Source organism: Sarcophilus harrisii, chromosome 4, assembly GCF_902635505.1.
Source record: "Sarcophilus harrisii chromosome 4, mSarHar1.11, whole genome shotgun sequence".
NCBI lineage: Eukaryota > Metazoa > Chordata > Mammalia > Dasyuromorphia > Dasyuridae > Sarcophilus > Sarcophilus harrisii.
The window spans coordinates 436,802,463-436,819,856 of record NC_045429.1 but is presented as its reverse complement, the minus strand read 5'-3'; the positions used below and the strand labels follow the sequence as shown (position 1 = coordinate 436,819,856).

The following is a 17,394-nucleotide window of genomic DNA, read 5'->3' as shown; positions in this document are numbered from 1 at the left end:
GAGATCAGAAGACTTATCATTATATATTTTCTAAAGTCAAAATTGGTCAAAATTGTTTTCCATTATATTACTGTAGAAATTGTATGAACTGTTCTCACTTCATACTGGATCAGTATGAATGCTTCCAGGACCTTCTCCTTCATTCATTTATTCATCTCTTCTTTGTATACTTGATTTAATAATTCTGGTTTTCCCATTTTCATCTTTTGAAGTGCTGTGTGTATCACTTCTATAAACAATATACGACTGGAATCCAAGGGCAATGGGTGATAGTTTGCTCTACTTGATGGAAATAAAAAGTCTGTAATAAAAATCTTTACAACGCTTTCCTATTCTTTGTTTGTTGCTCTCCTTCCATTTTTATTCTTAAAAGCTCTCAGGCTGAATCTGCTTAATTGCTTCTCTCTCAATGTTTGCTCTTAACTGGCTTTATCTTCCCCTGCTTCTCTCTGCTTTGAGGTAAAGCTGTTCATAATCTCTCATATTTTTTCTGTAAGATTTTACAAGTGAGCTTATTAGAACATAAAACAATATTGTTTACGGCTACCATGTCTCTCTCCACTTGGCTTATAAGTCAAGTGTTTGCTGAGTAAAGTGTTTTTAGGCTTTCTGGTATCCCTTTTATGGCAATTGATGCTAAACTTCTACATGAACTTATAGTCTGATCTTATGTCCTCTCTTCTGTCCATCACCCATGAATAACTTGTTTGAATAGATTAGGATTGAATTATTTTCATCCAAACCATATTTTATTTTCTCATTTTTATCTTTGTTTTAAATTTGTGTTAATTTCAATCTCTGCTCTAATTTTGTATTAATTTTTATATTTGCTCTAACAAGTCAGTGGTCTGATTGTTCAAATCACTGATTAAGGAATGACAAATCAATAACAAGTCATTTCCTATGTTAGCATATAATAAATTTCATCCGTTATGATCTAATTTGATGTTTGCAATACCAGTGTCTACCATTTCTTTTCCTAAAGAAAAAATTCATAATACACACACACACACACACACACGCATAAGGCTTCTGTGTAGCCTCTAACTCTTTACCTTTTCTCATTCCTTTTTCCTGATTTATATTTTCCATTATATTTCTTGCCACCCTTACCTATTTTGATACCTCACTGTAGTATGGAGACAATCCAGGATTCTCAATGATTATACTTACAGAACACACTAGTGTCTACTACTATGCTGGAGAAGTTTCATTATGACTCCAACCAAAGACCAAGTGACAGCTGGGTAATGTAGTGGGTGGAACCTGACTATAAAAGTCAGGAGGATCCGAATTCAATCTAGCCTCAGACACAAACAGCTGTATGACCCTGGGCATGTCACTTTACCCATTTGCCTCAGTTTCCTGACTTAGAAGCACCTGTCTCCCAGGGTTGTTGTGAGGGTCTAATATTTGCAAATAGCACTTAGCACAGTTATTGGCATGCAGAAGACATTATCATCATCATCATCATGATCACCATTCATTATTAAAAGGACTAACCAAGCTAAATGTGGGAAGGCTAATTGTTACTATTAGACTGCCTACTTGTTGGCATTTCTTTGGCTATGGCAACTCACTGAACAAAGAAAAACAGACTAATGTCCTTCAGTCCTGCAGAGTGCCCTCTTACTTAAGCCATATCAGTTTCAGAGTGCTAGAAAGAGAAACAGAGGATGCTAAGAATCTCAGTTCATGAGAAATGAACTGCTGAGAAAACCAACAGCTTCTGCCTAGGTGTAACATCTGTTATGATGGGTGAACAGGCAGGGAAGTTCTCTTATGGACTTCAGAGCCTATGACCCTTGAAGTGAAATAGATACACTTTGCTACCCAGAGAGTTCCATTTCCCAGCCCAGAAAGGTAGAGTCCAGATCTTGTGCTAAAATAGCTCTTCAGGGATCAGTACTCAACAAATATTTACTAATTGATTGACATTAAAATCATGCAGAATAACAAAAACAGTGTCTGCAAAAAGCTTTTTCAGCATCAATAAGAAGCTCCTATTTTCTTAAAAATAAAGTGTTTCTAGGAATGCCATTTAAGATCTTCAGAATTCTAAAGATTTTCCTTGTTCTTTATGAGTTAAACTGGCTAACCTAAGTTTGGCAATCTTAGCACATTTTCAAATATGAGGAATATCTTCATATAAAGCACATTCAAAAGACTAGAAAGAGAAATCACTATTTATTTTAACATTTGAAAATAAGTGATTCTATTATGGAATATTATTCTTCGGTAAGTAATGACCAGCAAGAGTATTTCAGAGGGGCCTGGAGAGACTTGCACGAACTGATGCTGAGTGAGATGAGCAGGACCAGGAGATCATTGTATACTTCAACAACAATACTATATGATGATCAATTCTGATGGACCTGGCCATCTTCAGCAATGAGATGCACCAAATCAGTTCCAATGGAGCAATAATGAACTGAACCAGCTACACCCAGCAAAAGAACTCTGGGAGATGACCAAGAACCACTAGATTGAATTCCCAATCCCTATATTTTTGCCTGCATTTTTGATTTTGATCCTTCACAGGCTAATTGTACAATATTTCAGACATCAATTCTTTTTGTACAGCAAAATAACGGTTTAGATATATATACTTATTTTGTATTTAATTTATACTTTAACATATTTACCATGTATTGATCATCCTGCCATCTGGGAGAGGGGGTAGGGGGAAGGAGAGGAAAAAGTGGAATAAAAGGTTTGGCAATTGTCAATGCTGTAAAATTACCCATGCATATAACTTGTAAATAAAAAGCTATTAAAAAAAGAAAAAAAAAAAAAAAAAAAGAAGTGATTTACTGTTTTTGGAGTGCCCTTATGTAATTTAGGGCCTAAAAATTCTCACTTTACAAGTACTAGCAAACAAGGTTAATTTAAAAGCAACAATTCTAGTATTCAACATACAATATTTTCCTTCTATTACTGTTGAGTTATAAGATTTCTCATCAATATGACCACAAGAGGAAGGGGTGAAAAGGGGAAGGTCCTTAAAAGCCACCACAAAGAGAACTGCAAGATTTATAAATGTAAGAGTCTGGTAAAAAACTGAGAGCTAATGGATTCTGAGACCCTCGTGATGAAGAACCCTAGACTTGCAGTTTAAGAGCCTTGGTTTACCTCCTAGGTCTATGGTTACCTCTTAATCTCTCTGGGTCTCATTTTTGAGAACTAGATGCCCTTTTAGTAGCCTTCCAGCTCTAAATCAATGATCTCATGATCTATGCCAGCCTAGTAAAAGGTCAATATCTCATCTCATGTAACTCTGAAAACACCCTTAGTTACAAGAAAATTAATGACTATAAACACAACTAGTTGTACATAGATTCCCTTGGACTGGAGCCATCATTCTTTTTCAAATATATCTAATACAGATGGAGTGAAAATAAGTAAATCAAAATGTTTCAAATCCCGAAGGCATCTTGACAAAAAGTTTTAATAAGTCTCTCATTTCTTTTTTTTTTATCATTAACTGTTTCTTTTATTATTATTATTATTATTATTATTACTAAGGCTTTTTATTCACAAAACATATGCATGGGTAATTTTTTCAACACTGACCCTTGCAAAACCTTGTGTTCCAACTTTTCTCCTCCTTTCCTCCCATCCCCTCCCTAGATGGCAGGTAGTCCAATACATGTTAAGTATATTAAAATATATGTTACTTATTGTGTATCTAATTTATATTTTAATATATTTAACATCTACTGGTCATCCTGCCATCTAGGGGAGGGGGTGGGGGGGGGGAGGTAAGAGGTGAAAAATTGGAACAAGAGGTTTGGCAATTGTTAATGCTGTAAAGTTACCCATGTATATATCCTGTAAATAAAAGGCTATTAAATAAAAAAAAAAAAAGAAGACATTGACCACTTAAAACTAAAAAAAATATATATATATATATATATATATATATATATATATATATATATGTTAAATCCAATATATGTATACATATTTATACAGTTATCTTGCTACACAAGAAAAATCGGACCTAGAAAGAAAGAAAAAAAAACCTGAGAAGGAAAACAAAAATGCAAGCAAACAATAACAGAAAGAGTGTAAATGCTATGTTGTGGTCCACACTCAGCTCCTACGGTCCTCTCTTTTGGTGTAGCTGACTCTCTTCATCACTGAACAAGTGGAACTGGTTTAAATCATCTCGTTGTTGAGGAGAGCCACGTCCATCAGAATTGATCATCATATAGTCTTGTTGTTGCCATGTATAATGAATGATCTCCTGGTTCTCCTCATTTCACTCAGTATCAGTTCGTGTAAATCTCTCCAGGCCTCTCTGAAATCATCCTGCTAGGATGAATATAGAGAGGCTTGGAAAGACTTATATGAACTGATGCTAAGTGAAATGAGCAGAACCAGGAGATCATTATATACGTCAACAACGATACTATATGAAGATGTATTCTGATGGAAGTGGATTTCTTTGACAAAGAGACCTAATTCAGTTTCAATTGATCAATGATGGACAGAAGTAGCTATACCCAAAGAAAAAACACTGTGAAATGAATGTAAATTGTTTGCATTTTTGTTTTTCTTCCTGGGTTATTTTTACCTTCTGAATCCAATTCTCCCTGTGCAACAAGAAAACTGTTTGGTTCTGCACACATACATTGTATCTAGGATATACTATGACATATTCAACATATATAGGACTGCTTGCCATCTAAGGGGAGGGAGTGGAGGGTAGAAGGGAAAAATCGGAACAGAAGTGAGAGCAAAGGATAATGTTGTAAAAAAAATTACCCTGGCATGGATTCTGTCAATAAAAAGTTATAAAAAATAAAAATAAAAAGGTAAAAGAAAAAAAAAAAGAAAGAAAGAAAGAAATCATCCTGCTGGCTGTTTTTTTACAGACCAATAATATTCCATAATACTCATAAACCATAATTTATTCAGGCATTCTCCAACTGATGGGCATCCACTCAGTTTCCAGTTTCTTGCCACTACAAAAAGGACTGCCACAAACATTTTTGCACATGTGGGTCCGTTTCCCTCCTTTAATATCTCTTTGGTATATAACACTGCTGGATCAAGCACAGTTTGATAACTCTGTGGGCATAGTTCCAAATTGTTCTCCAGAATGATTGGATCTGTTCACAATTCTATCAACAAGGCATCAGTGTCCCAGTTTTCCCACATCCCCTCCATCATTCGTCATTATCTTTTCCTGTCATCTTAGCCAATCTGTATGTATGAGAGGTATGTAGTGGTATCTCAAAGTTATCTTAATTTGAATTTCTCTGATCAATAATGATTTGAAGCACCTTTTCATATGACTAGAAGGGACTCTCATTTCTTATAAAACTTAGTAAAGTTCAAACAACTCTGAAAGTTACCAATCTTTGGCGAGGTTTCTATATCATCTGGAAAGCAGAATTCTCCAAATTCTAAGATTTCTTAAATCAATATAATCTGTCAAAGAATGAAACTTTCTTGGATATTAGAGCTCAAACTCACCTGGTAACATCTACATCATTAATAAGTCTTTAGAAAAGGCAAAAAAAAAAAAAAAAAAAAATCTGATTACAAATAAAAATGGGCTATATTTCATTTTCTTTCTTTTTTGGTTCAAGTTTTCTTCTACAAAATGACTGATATGGAAATATTTTACATGACTGCATGTGTATAACCTGTAATAGATTGCTTGGGAAAAGGGGAGGGGATGGAGAAAGGGATAGAATTTGGAACTTAAAACTTAAAAAAAAAAAATCCACAAATGTTAAAAAAAAAAAAGTTTTTACATGTAATTGGAAAAAATAAAATAAAATATATTTTTTTAAAGACTGGGGGGAAAAAAAGACTAGAAAACAACTGGATAAATAGACTTGAAACAAGGAACTTTTAAAGTCTATTTCCCTTTGCGGTTAGTTCAGCACATTGGGTATGGGCCACTGTTTCAATACCTGGTGATTAATGAATTTTTCCAGGAGAGTACCATCATTTACACTATAAAACTTCTTTTTACAATGCTACATATAGATATAAACTTTCAGGGGCTTTTCCAGGCCTATTTTCTCAGTCACCTTGACTATCTCCTTTGTGTACATCAGCAATTTTTGTCCTACTCTTCAAAATCTTGCACCAACTCTTTGTTGCTTTCTGAAGTAAAAAACTATTTTGAAAAAATTTTCCAAATACCTATGATTTTCTAACTACCTATGATTCCCAAGCTTAGAGAGGCCATTTCACTGGTCAGTTTTAAGTTTCCACCTGGTATAATTACTCATACATATAGCAGGTATTTCATAATTGATTGATTGTGTCTTTATACTTGTATCACAAAGTCTAGCACAGTGTGTTAAACATAACAGATGACAAGAGCTATCTAGCTAGATCATTCATTTACCTATGTAATTCAAGGACTCAACTTCACCCCTGCAAACCTTTTTTTCCACTGGAGCCTCAATTCTGAGCAAAAACCCAAGCGGCCTTTGCCATCATTCTCTTCCCCTCCCCTGATAGGTATCCTTCCCCCACTCTTCCCTTTTCAGAACCCTTCGATGTGTTATTCCCCCATTAGATTGTCAGCTCCTTGAGGCAGAACCTAGCTTATCCCCAGTGCTTAGAACAGGACCCCACCAACAGAAGTGCTTAAATGTCTGCTTGATGGGCACAAGGGAACAGCTCATCAGCCAGCTTGGATTCCAGACTCCCTATCAGGCCTCAAGGAGGTACCAGGGCACCCATCAATAATAAAATGGATGCTCTTCAATCACGGTTTCCAACCTCTGGCCTCTAAAGAGCTGGTGACATGAGGCTCAAGTATCCCCTTTCCCCCTTTTCCTTTATATCAAACTGCAACCCTCCCAATCTTTAAAGATTAGATAAAAATCCTAGTCCTTTGAGAAAACTTTTGTTAAGTCATAAAAAGGAAAAACTTGACTATCACTCCAGAACCTGTTACTACTGTGCAGTTAGCAATGACCAGTCTATTGACTTACTATATATGCTGACCTGTTTACAGACATTTGCATGTAAAGCTACAACTATGGTGGACTCTTTGTCCATGCTAGTTCCTTTCAATCTACAAATTTTTAGGGGACAGATATCTTGCAGATCCCTCAAATGCCTACTTAGCAATAATGTGTTGCATTTTTTGGATAACAAATATTTATGTGGGTAAATAAGAAAAGTAATTATTACACTTTATAGAATAGAGGAAGGAAAGAATGAAAATGCATTTTCCATGTGTGGAGCCCTGGGGACAAAGCCAGAAAAAGAAAAACAGTCAGTCCCTGAACTTGAGGACCTCAGACTCTAATTGAAGATGACAATTAAAAAAAAAAAAAAAAAAAAAAAAAAGCCTGTCAACGAGCAGCCAGGCCCTGTACTACCAGACCTTGGAGATATGGAGACAAGCAAAAGTAGAGATGGCTACTGTCCTCCCAGAGTTTACATTCTAATGGCACAGGACAGGGAACTAAAAGTGGAGGAAGAGCAGGGAGTTCCCCAATAGAAGCATGGTGAGGAAGTCTGAGGAGGTGAGGGCAACAAGAAAAGCCCTTCCTCCAGTGAGGGATAACTACTATGGGACCAAGAGGCAGAGAGATGTTTGACGATAAGATCAGACACTGAGGGATCCTCCACAGTAAAAAGGCCACTGAGATGCAGTAGTTAAATTCAGAGAGCTAGAAATTGGGCCAGGAAAAGAATGGAAAGGTGGAAAGTCTGAAGGGCATGAGAGTGGGGCAGAGGGCAAGGCCTGGCATCCTTGGGCTTCATCAGAAAATCTAGTGAGAATACTAAGGTTTGGGGATGGTCTGAGGCTAGCAGAAGAGGTGAGAGGGAAAGGGGCAGGAACCAGCCTGCCCCTGAAATTGGTCTTCTCACTGCCCACCAGCCTGAGGCAAAAGGGGAAAGATGTGTCCTTTAAAAAGACACAAGGAGAATCACAAGCATTTAGTGCACATTGACAGAAATGAATTAAAAATCCCTCAACTTAACACCTCAATGAAAGCAAGAAATATTCACTCTGTTGGCAAACTCGCCCTTAGGGTTTTTTTTAAACCACTTATTATTCATCAAGACTTAGAATGTATACCATTCATATTTCAAAGAAGCTGAAAATATGAAATTATTTTGAGAAGAGGAATGCTGTTTACCACTTTCAGTCTGTTAGTTCAAGAGCAGAAATTATTAAATTAACAGCCCTATTTCTCATCCTGTTAAGTTGTCTCAAAGCCAAAAATGGGGTAATCTGCCCCAGTGTGGGAGCAAACAATTAGCTCTTCTTCCAACTAGGACTTCCTACAACACTGACATGGGAAGTCTGAAATCCTAATCCAGAAAGCCTTCTCTGAACTCCTGTTACGCTGTGAAATTAGGATGAAGAACTGAACCAATCAGCAAAATACATACACGAGATGTGACAATGTAACCAAAGATTCTGACTTTGCCCAATGCACTGTGAATATTTCTTCTCTGTACTTACCTGCTTCATCACTTGTTTCTTGAAGGCTTCTTTCTGAAGGCAGTCACTCACGGAGGTCTGTCAAAAGAATAAAAATTACCTGTTTATTTAAACTTGTTAAAAAATTTCTCATCTTCTCATAACTAATTAATAACAATGTTTGCTATTTCTGTATATTAAATTAAAATATCATTCAAATCTATTTCCAAAACTTCTGAGAATAAAAAAATGAAAGAGTTCTTTAGCCATCTTTCCTTATGCCTTGAAAAATATGGAATAATATTTTGTATACAGTAGATATTCAATAAATGATAAAAAAAAAAAAAGGATTTCTGTAGGAATACTCCTGAACTGCATAAAAGCTTTACAGATTCTCCTTATTCTTATACCTAATTTATACTTATTGCAGCTGTTGTAGCAAGCCCTTGAAATATGAGCCTCCAAAATGTGTAGCATGGCTGGAAAAAAGGCACTAAGAATTAATATATTTGACTTAAAACAAGTTGCTAGAGCTTTACTTGCCCAAGAAAAATAGAACTTAGGTTAATGTCCCAATGCCAATTTATCTCAAGAACCACTGGTCATATTTCTGGACCTGGACCTGACAGGAATGGGACCTGACAGAAGTTACATCACCAAGAAACAAGATTCTTTGAGGGTCAGAGATTTTCCAGCCTCTCTTGACACTTCTGACACAAAAAGATATGTTGAAGGGGATGGTTTCAGAGAAGCGGAGGCAGATGTATACGAACTGATGCTGAGGGAAATTAAGAAGAAACAGGGAAAAACTATGTATGGTAACAATACCATAGCAAAGCAAAACAACTTGGGAAGACATAAGGACCAATCAGGTCCTTAAGGACCATCCAAAAGATGGATGGATGATAATGCCATTTTTGCCTCACTACTGACCTGATGAACTCAGGTTTCAGAATGGGACACAGAATGGACATGGTCAATATATGGATCTATTTTGTTTGCCTGTGCTGAAAAGATTGTACTTTTCTTTTTTTACTTGGGATGGGTAAGATCTGGGGATGAAAGAAAGCTACTATCAGAAAAGAGAGAAGAAAAAGAAAGAAAAAAGAATCTATGAAGAATTATCTAAAACATAAACAGGATAGCTTTGAAACTACAACATGATGGATTTATTATTTTCTAAAAATCAAGAGAAGAGAGATTTATCGTTTTTCAAAGAATCTTCTTTATTTTTTTTCCCTTTTCTACTTTGTATATGAAAATGCTCCTTGTTTTTGGCAGTGTCATTAAATTTAAAATTAAAAAAAAAATTTAGTGTGGTGTTCTCTTCTAAAATATGAACGTTCTCTGGGAGCAGATTTCTTGGGGAGCTTCTGGAGGCAGCCTTAGTTACAATTCAGATCGATAATCACCTCAAATGCAGCCAGCTGATAAAAGTTCAAATTCTTTATTGTCTCTTCCAAAATAGCCTGGTTAGTTTTCTTAGAGGCCTATCTCTCTCCTTGGTTCCAAGAGCTCTTGCAGCTTGTCTTTTGTCGCCTCCAGCTCCCTCTGAATCTCCAGTTCTACTCTTCTCAACTGAATTCTGGCTCTGTCAATCTCCTCCACTGACTCACTTCTCACTGAGGCTCTAAGAGCTTCTTATATATGATCTCTTAAAGGTGTGAACCCAAAGGTTGACTCCTCCTCTGAGAGTGGGTTTGTGGGAGGTATAACTTGTGAATCTCCCAAACTTGTGAACTCTAATGTGTGAACTTTCAAAGGTGTAAACATAAGCATTGTTTCTATCAGTTCCAGTGAATTAACACCTTGTTTCAAGTTCTGGCTCATAACAATTTAGAAAAAGGATTTAGAGCAAATAAACAGGTACAAAGTAGGCTGTGAAGCTGCTTCACTTGCTGCCACAAAACCCCAATTGCTTCAACATGTACTGTGTTCTATGGCTCTTAGACTCTGAACCTAGGAAGTGTGGACAGGCTAAGGAATAGTTTGTTTGCTGGAACATATTTTTGTAGCCTGAAGATATGTTTCAGAACTACATTCAAACTGGCTGGAATGACATTTATATACAGAGTGATTCATTTGTAATGCTAAGAGGCTTTTTAATACCAGAAAATGTATACTTCAGTTAGCCTGAAAACGAGGATTTAAAGAACATGTAAACTAAAATCTAAAATAATCATTAAATATTGGGCAAAATGCCCAACAGAAGAGAAAACCAATAAATACCTGATGATTTGATTTCAACCATTTGATTTATCATATAGTTATTAAGTAACCAACTACTCTTTGCAGAGCATTATGCTACAAAGTTCAGAGGAGCAAGAGTTGAAAGTCTTAAGACAACAGATAAATTTGTATTCAATAAAAATGCCACAGAGAAGTGAGAAGGAATGTGCTTTGGAAGGGCTGAGAAATTGTTATTAATGGATAGATCAGGGCAAGCTTCATGGAAGAGGCAGCAAATTGAATTTGTCAATCTTAAGAGATAAAGAAGATAGCAGGCCTGATGAAAAGGGCAATTCATAATTCCCCCCTTTTGTCTTGCTTACTTTTCACATATACTCTATGAAATGGACAAATGCCAATAAATCAACCAGTCAATAAATGAGTGAATTAATATTTTGGCATTCGTTCATTAGTATTATTGCCCCCAAATTATTTCTACAAACAACAATTTGATATAACTACAGTAATGTTTTGGGGGGCATGGAGAGTGCTAAAGTATCTTATATAAGCTAAAATTTTGGTTAAAACATTCCCTAAAATACCCAAATCTTTTAAAAGTTATTTTTAAAAAGATTTTTTCTAACATATCACATACTTCCTTGCCTTATTAAAATCTGAACTGCTAAATGAAAAAGTATTTACTAATGGGTTGCTACAGGCTAAAGACTGGGATATAAATTATAAACTGAGATAATCCTTGGCCTTATGGAATTTACATTCCAACAAGGAAAAAAAAGACATAAGTGAGTGGTAGCAGGAGGGTGATTTGGTCAGGAAAGACAGTGAGATAGACAAAACCTTTCCTGGAACTGTGGTATGACTCCCAGAATAAGAAGTGGATTTTACAGAAATGGAATGACATCAGCAGTTGGGTGGGAAGATAGTAGAATGCATTCTGGTTAGGTCTGATACTGGTAAGATAGGATAAATTCTCACTAATAAAGTATAGCCCTTGCTAGGTAAGATGAACTCTCACTAGGTTAGGAACAATCAGGACTTGGAGGCAGAAAGTGAAACAGCAGTAGCAGCTTGTTAGCTGACTGATTGACAAGGAAGACAAAATTGTTTTTAAAAAAAATTTTTTTAAAGTTAATACCTATAGTAATCCTCAGAGGGATATTGCAAGTCATCAAGCACTAAATGAAAATCAAAACAATCCTAAGGTTTCACCTTATGTCCTGCAAATTAGAAAAAATGACAAAAAGACAGGAAAGCTGCAAGGGCTGTGAGAAGACAGGCAAACTGGTACATCACTGGTGGAGTTGTGAAACCGTACAAGCATTTTGGAAACCTCTTTGCAATTATGCAAATAAAGTGACTAAATATCCAAACTTTTTGACCCAGAGAGTTCATTACTAGACTTAAGCCCCAAGAAAGTCAAAGAGAAGAAGAAATTTCCCATTAATATCAAAATATAGAGCAGCACCTGCATGATAACAAAATTGTTGGAAACAAAGTAGATGCTCATCAATTAAGAAAAGGCTAAACAAACTGTTGCATATAAATGTACTCTAAGGAATGACAAATGTCATATATAAAGAAGCATGGAAAGTTCTAATGAATTGCATTAAGAGTGTAGAAAGCAAAGCCAAGCAAACAATATACACAATAAACAATACACAAGCAAACAATATGACAACAAAGTTAACAGAAAGAACCACAAAAACGGCGAATGTTGCAAAATCATTAAGAATAAGCATGGTTGAAAGGGAAGACACTATTCCCATCCCACTGTACCTCTTTGTGGAAGTGGCAAGTACAAAGTATAGTATTTTGCACATATTTTCAGACTTTTTTGGTTACAGACAGTAATTGCTTTAAGTAAATTGCATTATCAAAGTTGACTTTGTGCAAAGATCCTAAAAGAAATCTGCATCCCCAAAAAACAACCCATTAACTTTATTGTACAGTATTATGCTCTCTCCACTCCTGCCCCTTACCTCCAGGCTCCTTCTGCTTTTACAAAAGAAAAAGAAAGAAGAGAAGACAAAGAGAAAGAGAAAGAGAAAAAGAACGGATGCTGAGAGACTATCTGCCCTGCTGCTGACAGATCAGGGTCTGGTGTGAGACCTCCAGCACCAAGAGAGAAGATCCTTGCCCATCTCTACCTGTATACCCAGTCCTCCTGTGTAAGACTTTCCTGGGTCTATACCTGGGTACCACATATCTGCTCCACTGTGTTGCCCATCCTCTCCAGCCTCCACAATGTGGCTGACTTCCTTCCAAGCACTTCTTCTTGATGAGGTTTAGATTTGGGGTGCCCAAATGAAATTAGGATTTCTTGTGGTCAGGGAGTTAAATGAGGTCTAGTGGCAGCACAAGAGTGGGGAGTTCTGAGTATTCCCTCTTTGATGGCGCAAGAATCCCCTGTAAAAGAATTTAGAGACCTGAAAACCTAGATTGATAAAAGAGGTTTATTATGAGGATTGGAAGTAAGGTTAAAGAAATAGGTGAGGGTAAAAAGAGGATGAAACTGGAAACAGTATTCCAGTGGGCAGAAGCTCCTTGGGGTGCCAGGCATGGTGCTGGCATGTTTGGAACCTCTGCAAAGAGAGGATTTTAGTTTGGTTCTTTTTATAATGAGAGATTTAGCTAAAGGGGCCCGTGAGTGGAGTCCCAAATTGGTTTAGATATGACAGGGGCTGTGAGAGCCCAAGTTGGCTCAGATCTGGTGGGGACTGGGACAAGCCTGGATCTCCTATTGGAATTCAAAGGGGTGCTTTTGACCAGGATTTGTGAATCAAAGGTCCTAGCTTCTTGAATTGATAATATATCAGCCAGGAAGGGCTAGGAGTAAGTTGAATCACAAATCAATCAGAAAGGCTCACAAATCAGTTTCTTAAAGGGACCACAACCTGCTTCACTCTTGCTCTCCCTTCTTTGTCCCCCACCCCACATGTTCCTGAACAGCATACTCCCTCCGACACTTTCTTCTCTCTCTTCCTTCCTCAAGTTGGCATGCAAATTCACATTTACATAAAAACATTTCTTTATGTAGAGATCTGCAGAATGGTCCAATTACATATAGCAAAAACCATCTGCAATTCATCAGTTATGATTCTTTTTCATTTATTTTCTTTTACCCTAAATGCTATTTGTGTATGGCTCTCTAAGAAGGGAGAGGTAAAGGATACTAATGAAAATTAGGTGATATTAAAAAAAAAAAAAAAGAAATAAAAACGTATTTAAAAAACAACAACAAGCATAGATTTACTTCATGAGAGGCATTGTATTAAAAGTACTGGAAATACAAATAAAGAGAAAAACAAGCCCTACCTTCAAGAACTGCAATTCTAATGGGAGCTTGATAGTTAAAATGAAAAGAGTTTAGGAACAAAAACATAAGACCAAAAATCATTACCCAAGAGAGTAGTACACACACACACACACACACACACACACACACATATCAAAAAAAACTACAAAGTGTTAACCGTATGGATGCATTTTTCAGACCTTAAAGTGCTACACATTTGTTGCGAGTGTGTTTCTATTATGATTGGTTCATGATAAACATTCTCCATTTTTCACTAAGAAGTTAAAATTTTATCACCTAAAGTAAGCTTGCTTTTCTAGAGTTGCTTGGATGTCGGCAAACAAAGTCCATAAAAGACATTGCTGATTTGTAAGGCCTTCCTTTAATAAATAGTCCATTGATAAGTAAAAACAATACAAAAGAACAGGAAGTTCTCATCTCTCAGTTCTCAGAGCACAACAGGAAATTATAGCCATAAACCATTTGAAGAAGGATCTGCTTTTCTCTTGACTGACCAGCACTTTGGATAAATGAATAACAGGTGAACCTATTGAATTTGTTATTTTAAAAGACTTCTTTTTACTATCATATTTTTGTGGACCAGCAGATTGATTCCTGGTGACTGATATGAGCAGAAATCCCTTTTCAGGCATTCTGCTTTTTTTGTTTTTAATTTCTTTTGATGAAAGAAAGACAATTTAATAACAAATGAAGCTGCTAACTCAGTGAGGAAAGGAAGCAGTCAGAAAGTATCTGTAATTTATTAGTTAATGTCACTGGACATGTTCTGTATACCAGTACAAGATATTTAGCACTTTTCTTTGTGTTTGCCACAAACCCAGAGGCAACCTTATCCAAATTTAAAGAGTGAAAAGGAAGGATACACAATTATATGCTTTCACTTCCAAAATTTCCCTCACCAGAGCAGCTTGTATAATTTTGTATAGAATAAAAAAGATAAATAAGGAAATATGGGAGAGGGACCATTAAAAATGTTAAATGCTTCTTTTTTGATTGGTTTTGCTTAAGCATTTTTCTGTGTTTTAAAGGTGACTTCAGATAATAACAAGAGTGTCTCAATAATCAAGACCCCTGAGAGCTGTTCTGGAGGGGAAAGAGTTAAGTCCTCCAGGGCATGGTATCTGATCCCAGAAGTTTGCTAGGGGAAGAGAGTCAAGTGAAGCATGGGTTAAACAGACTTGGAAGGTGAATGTAAATGGTACAAAACTTCTGTTGATAATACGTAAAATCCAACTAATTCCTATGTCTTGATCAAGTAAAGAAAGTTCAGTGCCAGCCTTCTGAAAAACCTCTTTCTCACCAATTACTTCATCCACTTTGTCCGTAAGATCCAATATGTTACTCTTATGGGGGGATCCAGAGAGTAAAAGATTTGATCTCTACCATTGAAGAGCTCCATAGTGGATAACATTGCCGGACCTGGAGTAAGAAAGATTTATCTTCCTAAATTCAAATATGGCCTCAGACCCTTAACTAAGCACGTCACTTAATTCTGTTTGCCTTAATTTCTTCATCTGTAAAATGAGCTAGAGAAGGAAGTGGCAAATCACGCCAGAATCTTTGCCAAGAAAGTCCCAAAGGGGCCAAATAAGAACTGGGCTCAACTGAAAACAAGTGAACTTTAAAAAGTTTATACTCTGGTAAAGAAGCAAAGCTAAAAAATATGAAACAATTAAGATATGACAAGTACTCAACTGTATGGGACTAATTATAGATAAAAGAAGAGTTAAAAGGCTACCTGGTATTTTTTCTTCTCCATTGCTGTAACAGCTCACTTCTTATCTTAGACCACTAATCAACTGAGGAATGAATCTTTTTCTTATTATTAATAATATACATAAATATAAATAAATGAGAGCCTTATCAGAGATTTGCACAAAGATTTTTCCCCAGTTAGTCATTTCCCTTTTAATCTTAGTTTTATTAGATTAGCTTGTGTAAAAACTTTTAAGCTATCAAAATTTTTATATAATCTAGATTCTCTATTTTATCTTCTACCATCCTTTCTATTCCTTGTTTGGTCATGAACTTTTCTATCTGATAAGTATATTTTTCATGTTTCTCTTAATTTGTTTATGATATGATCTTTCATATCTAAGTCACATATCCATTTGGAGCTTCTCTTTGAACAAGGTATTAGGTGTTAGTCTAAATCTAATTTGTTCCAAACTGATATCCAATTTTTCAGCATATTATGTCAAAAAGTGAGTTCTCATCCCAGTAGCTGAGGTCTTTGTGATTTTCAAATATTAGAATAATGTTTAAAATTTGCTTCTGCATATTGTATATCTAGTCTGTATTGATCTATTTCTTGTCAAATTATTGTATAGTACAATTTAAAATCTAACATTACAAGGCCCCTTTTCTCACATCTTATTATTTCTCTTGGGATTCTTGACTTTTTCTTCTTCCTTAAAAATTTTGTTATTATTTTTCCTACTCCTGAAGTCATTCTTTGGTAGTCTGATTGCTATGGCATTGAATAAGAAAATTAGTTTTTGTATTATCATCATTTTTTATTATTGGCTCATCCTACCCATGAGCAATTAATTTTTTTCCCAATTATTCCAAACCATCTTATTTCTGTAAACATTTGTCTGTAGTATTCATAGAGTTCTTGTGTTTATTTTGGAAGGTAAGTTCCCAAAGTACTCTATATATTCTATAGAGACTTGAAATGAAATTTCTTTTTAAATGGAATTTCCTAGCTGAGTTTTATTGATATTATATGCTGATGATTTTTGTGGTTTTATCTTATATTCTGAAAGAATACTTGTAATAAGTTTGTGTATTAAGGTGCAGCCTGGTCTGTCCTCTCTCAATTTCTCTTTCTTTTTCTCTGATAGTTGGGGTTAATTAGACTTGCTTAAAGGTAGTAAGTGTGTGAGACTGGATTGGAATTCAGGTTCTCCTGACTCCAGAACTATGCTTTATCTATTGTGCCACCTCGCTGCCCAGCTTTTTGTAGATTACTTTAATACTTATGTCACAGTTCAAATAATTAAATAATCAAATAATTAAACTATTTATTAAAATCCTTAACCATTTATCAAAGAGTGCTATGTGATTGTTCTTTTCCCATTAAAGATCTAAGAAGTGAATTAAACAACTGGCATTCAATATAAATCACCACCAAAGCAGTATCACATGGTAAAAATTAAAGTGTGATCTAGAAATACTTATGTGTCCACAAGAGAATGACTTTATAGAGGTCTCAGTATAGATTTCACTAAACACTTAACAATGCACCCTTAGAAGATGATCAAGATTAAATTTTTGAGAGAGACAAACAGATATATTTTGGTCAGCCATAAAAATTTTGTCTTGTTATTTGCAAAAGATTAAAAATAAGGCAAAATTATTTATTTTCAGGAGAAAAAATACTATTAGTACCCAACTATACCTGGGATTAGATTTGAATGTTTTCATTCATGGCAATAAACTTTTAATGATTAACTATAAACACACAAAA

At 35.6% G+C, this 17,394-nt stretch overlaps 1 protein-coding gene across 3 annotated transcripts in view; it reads right to left on the bottom strand.

Annotated features, from left to right (window-relative positions):
- The window catches only part of NSRP1 (nuclear speckle splicing regulatory protein 1), a 58,168-nt gene that overhangs the window by 12,001 nt on the left and 28,773 nt on the right, over positions 1-17,394 (bottom strand). The window contains exons 2-3 of one of the 3 annotated variants that reach the window (XM_031967738.1): positions 12,798-13,012; positions 8,459-8,515 (exon numbers count right to left, since the gene is read on the bottom strand). In XM_031967738.1, the coding sequence (XP_031823598.1) occupies positions 8,459-8,515; positions 12,798-12,833 (93 nt within the window). In that variant the 5' untranslated portion in view covers positions 12,834-13,012. Of the gene's footprint in view, positions 1-8,458; positions 8,522-12,797; positions 13,013-17,394 lie in introns of those variants that run through there. The other 2 variants (XM_031967737.1, XM_031967739.1) reach the window with 2 other exon arrangements.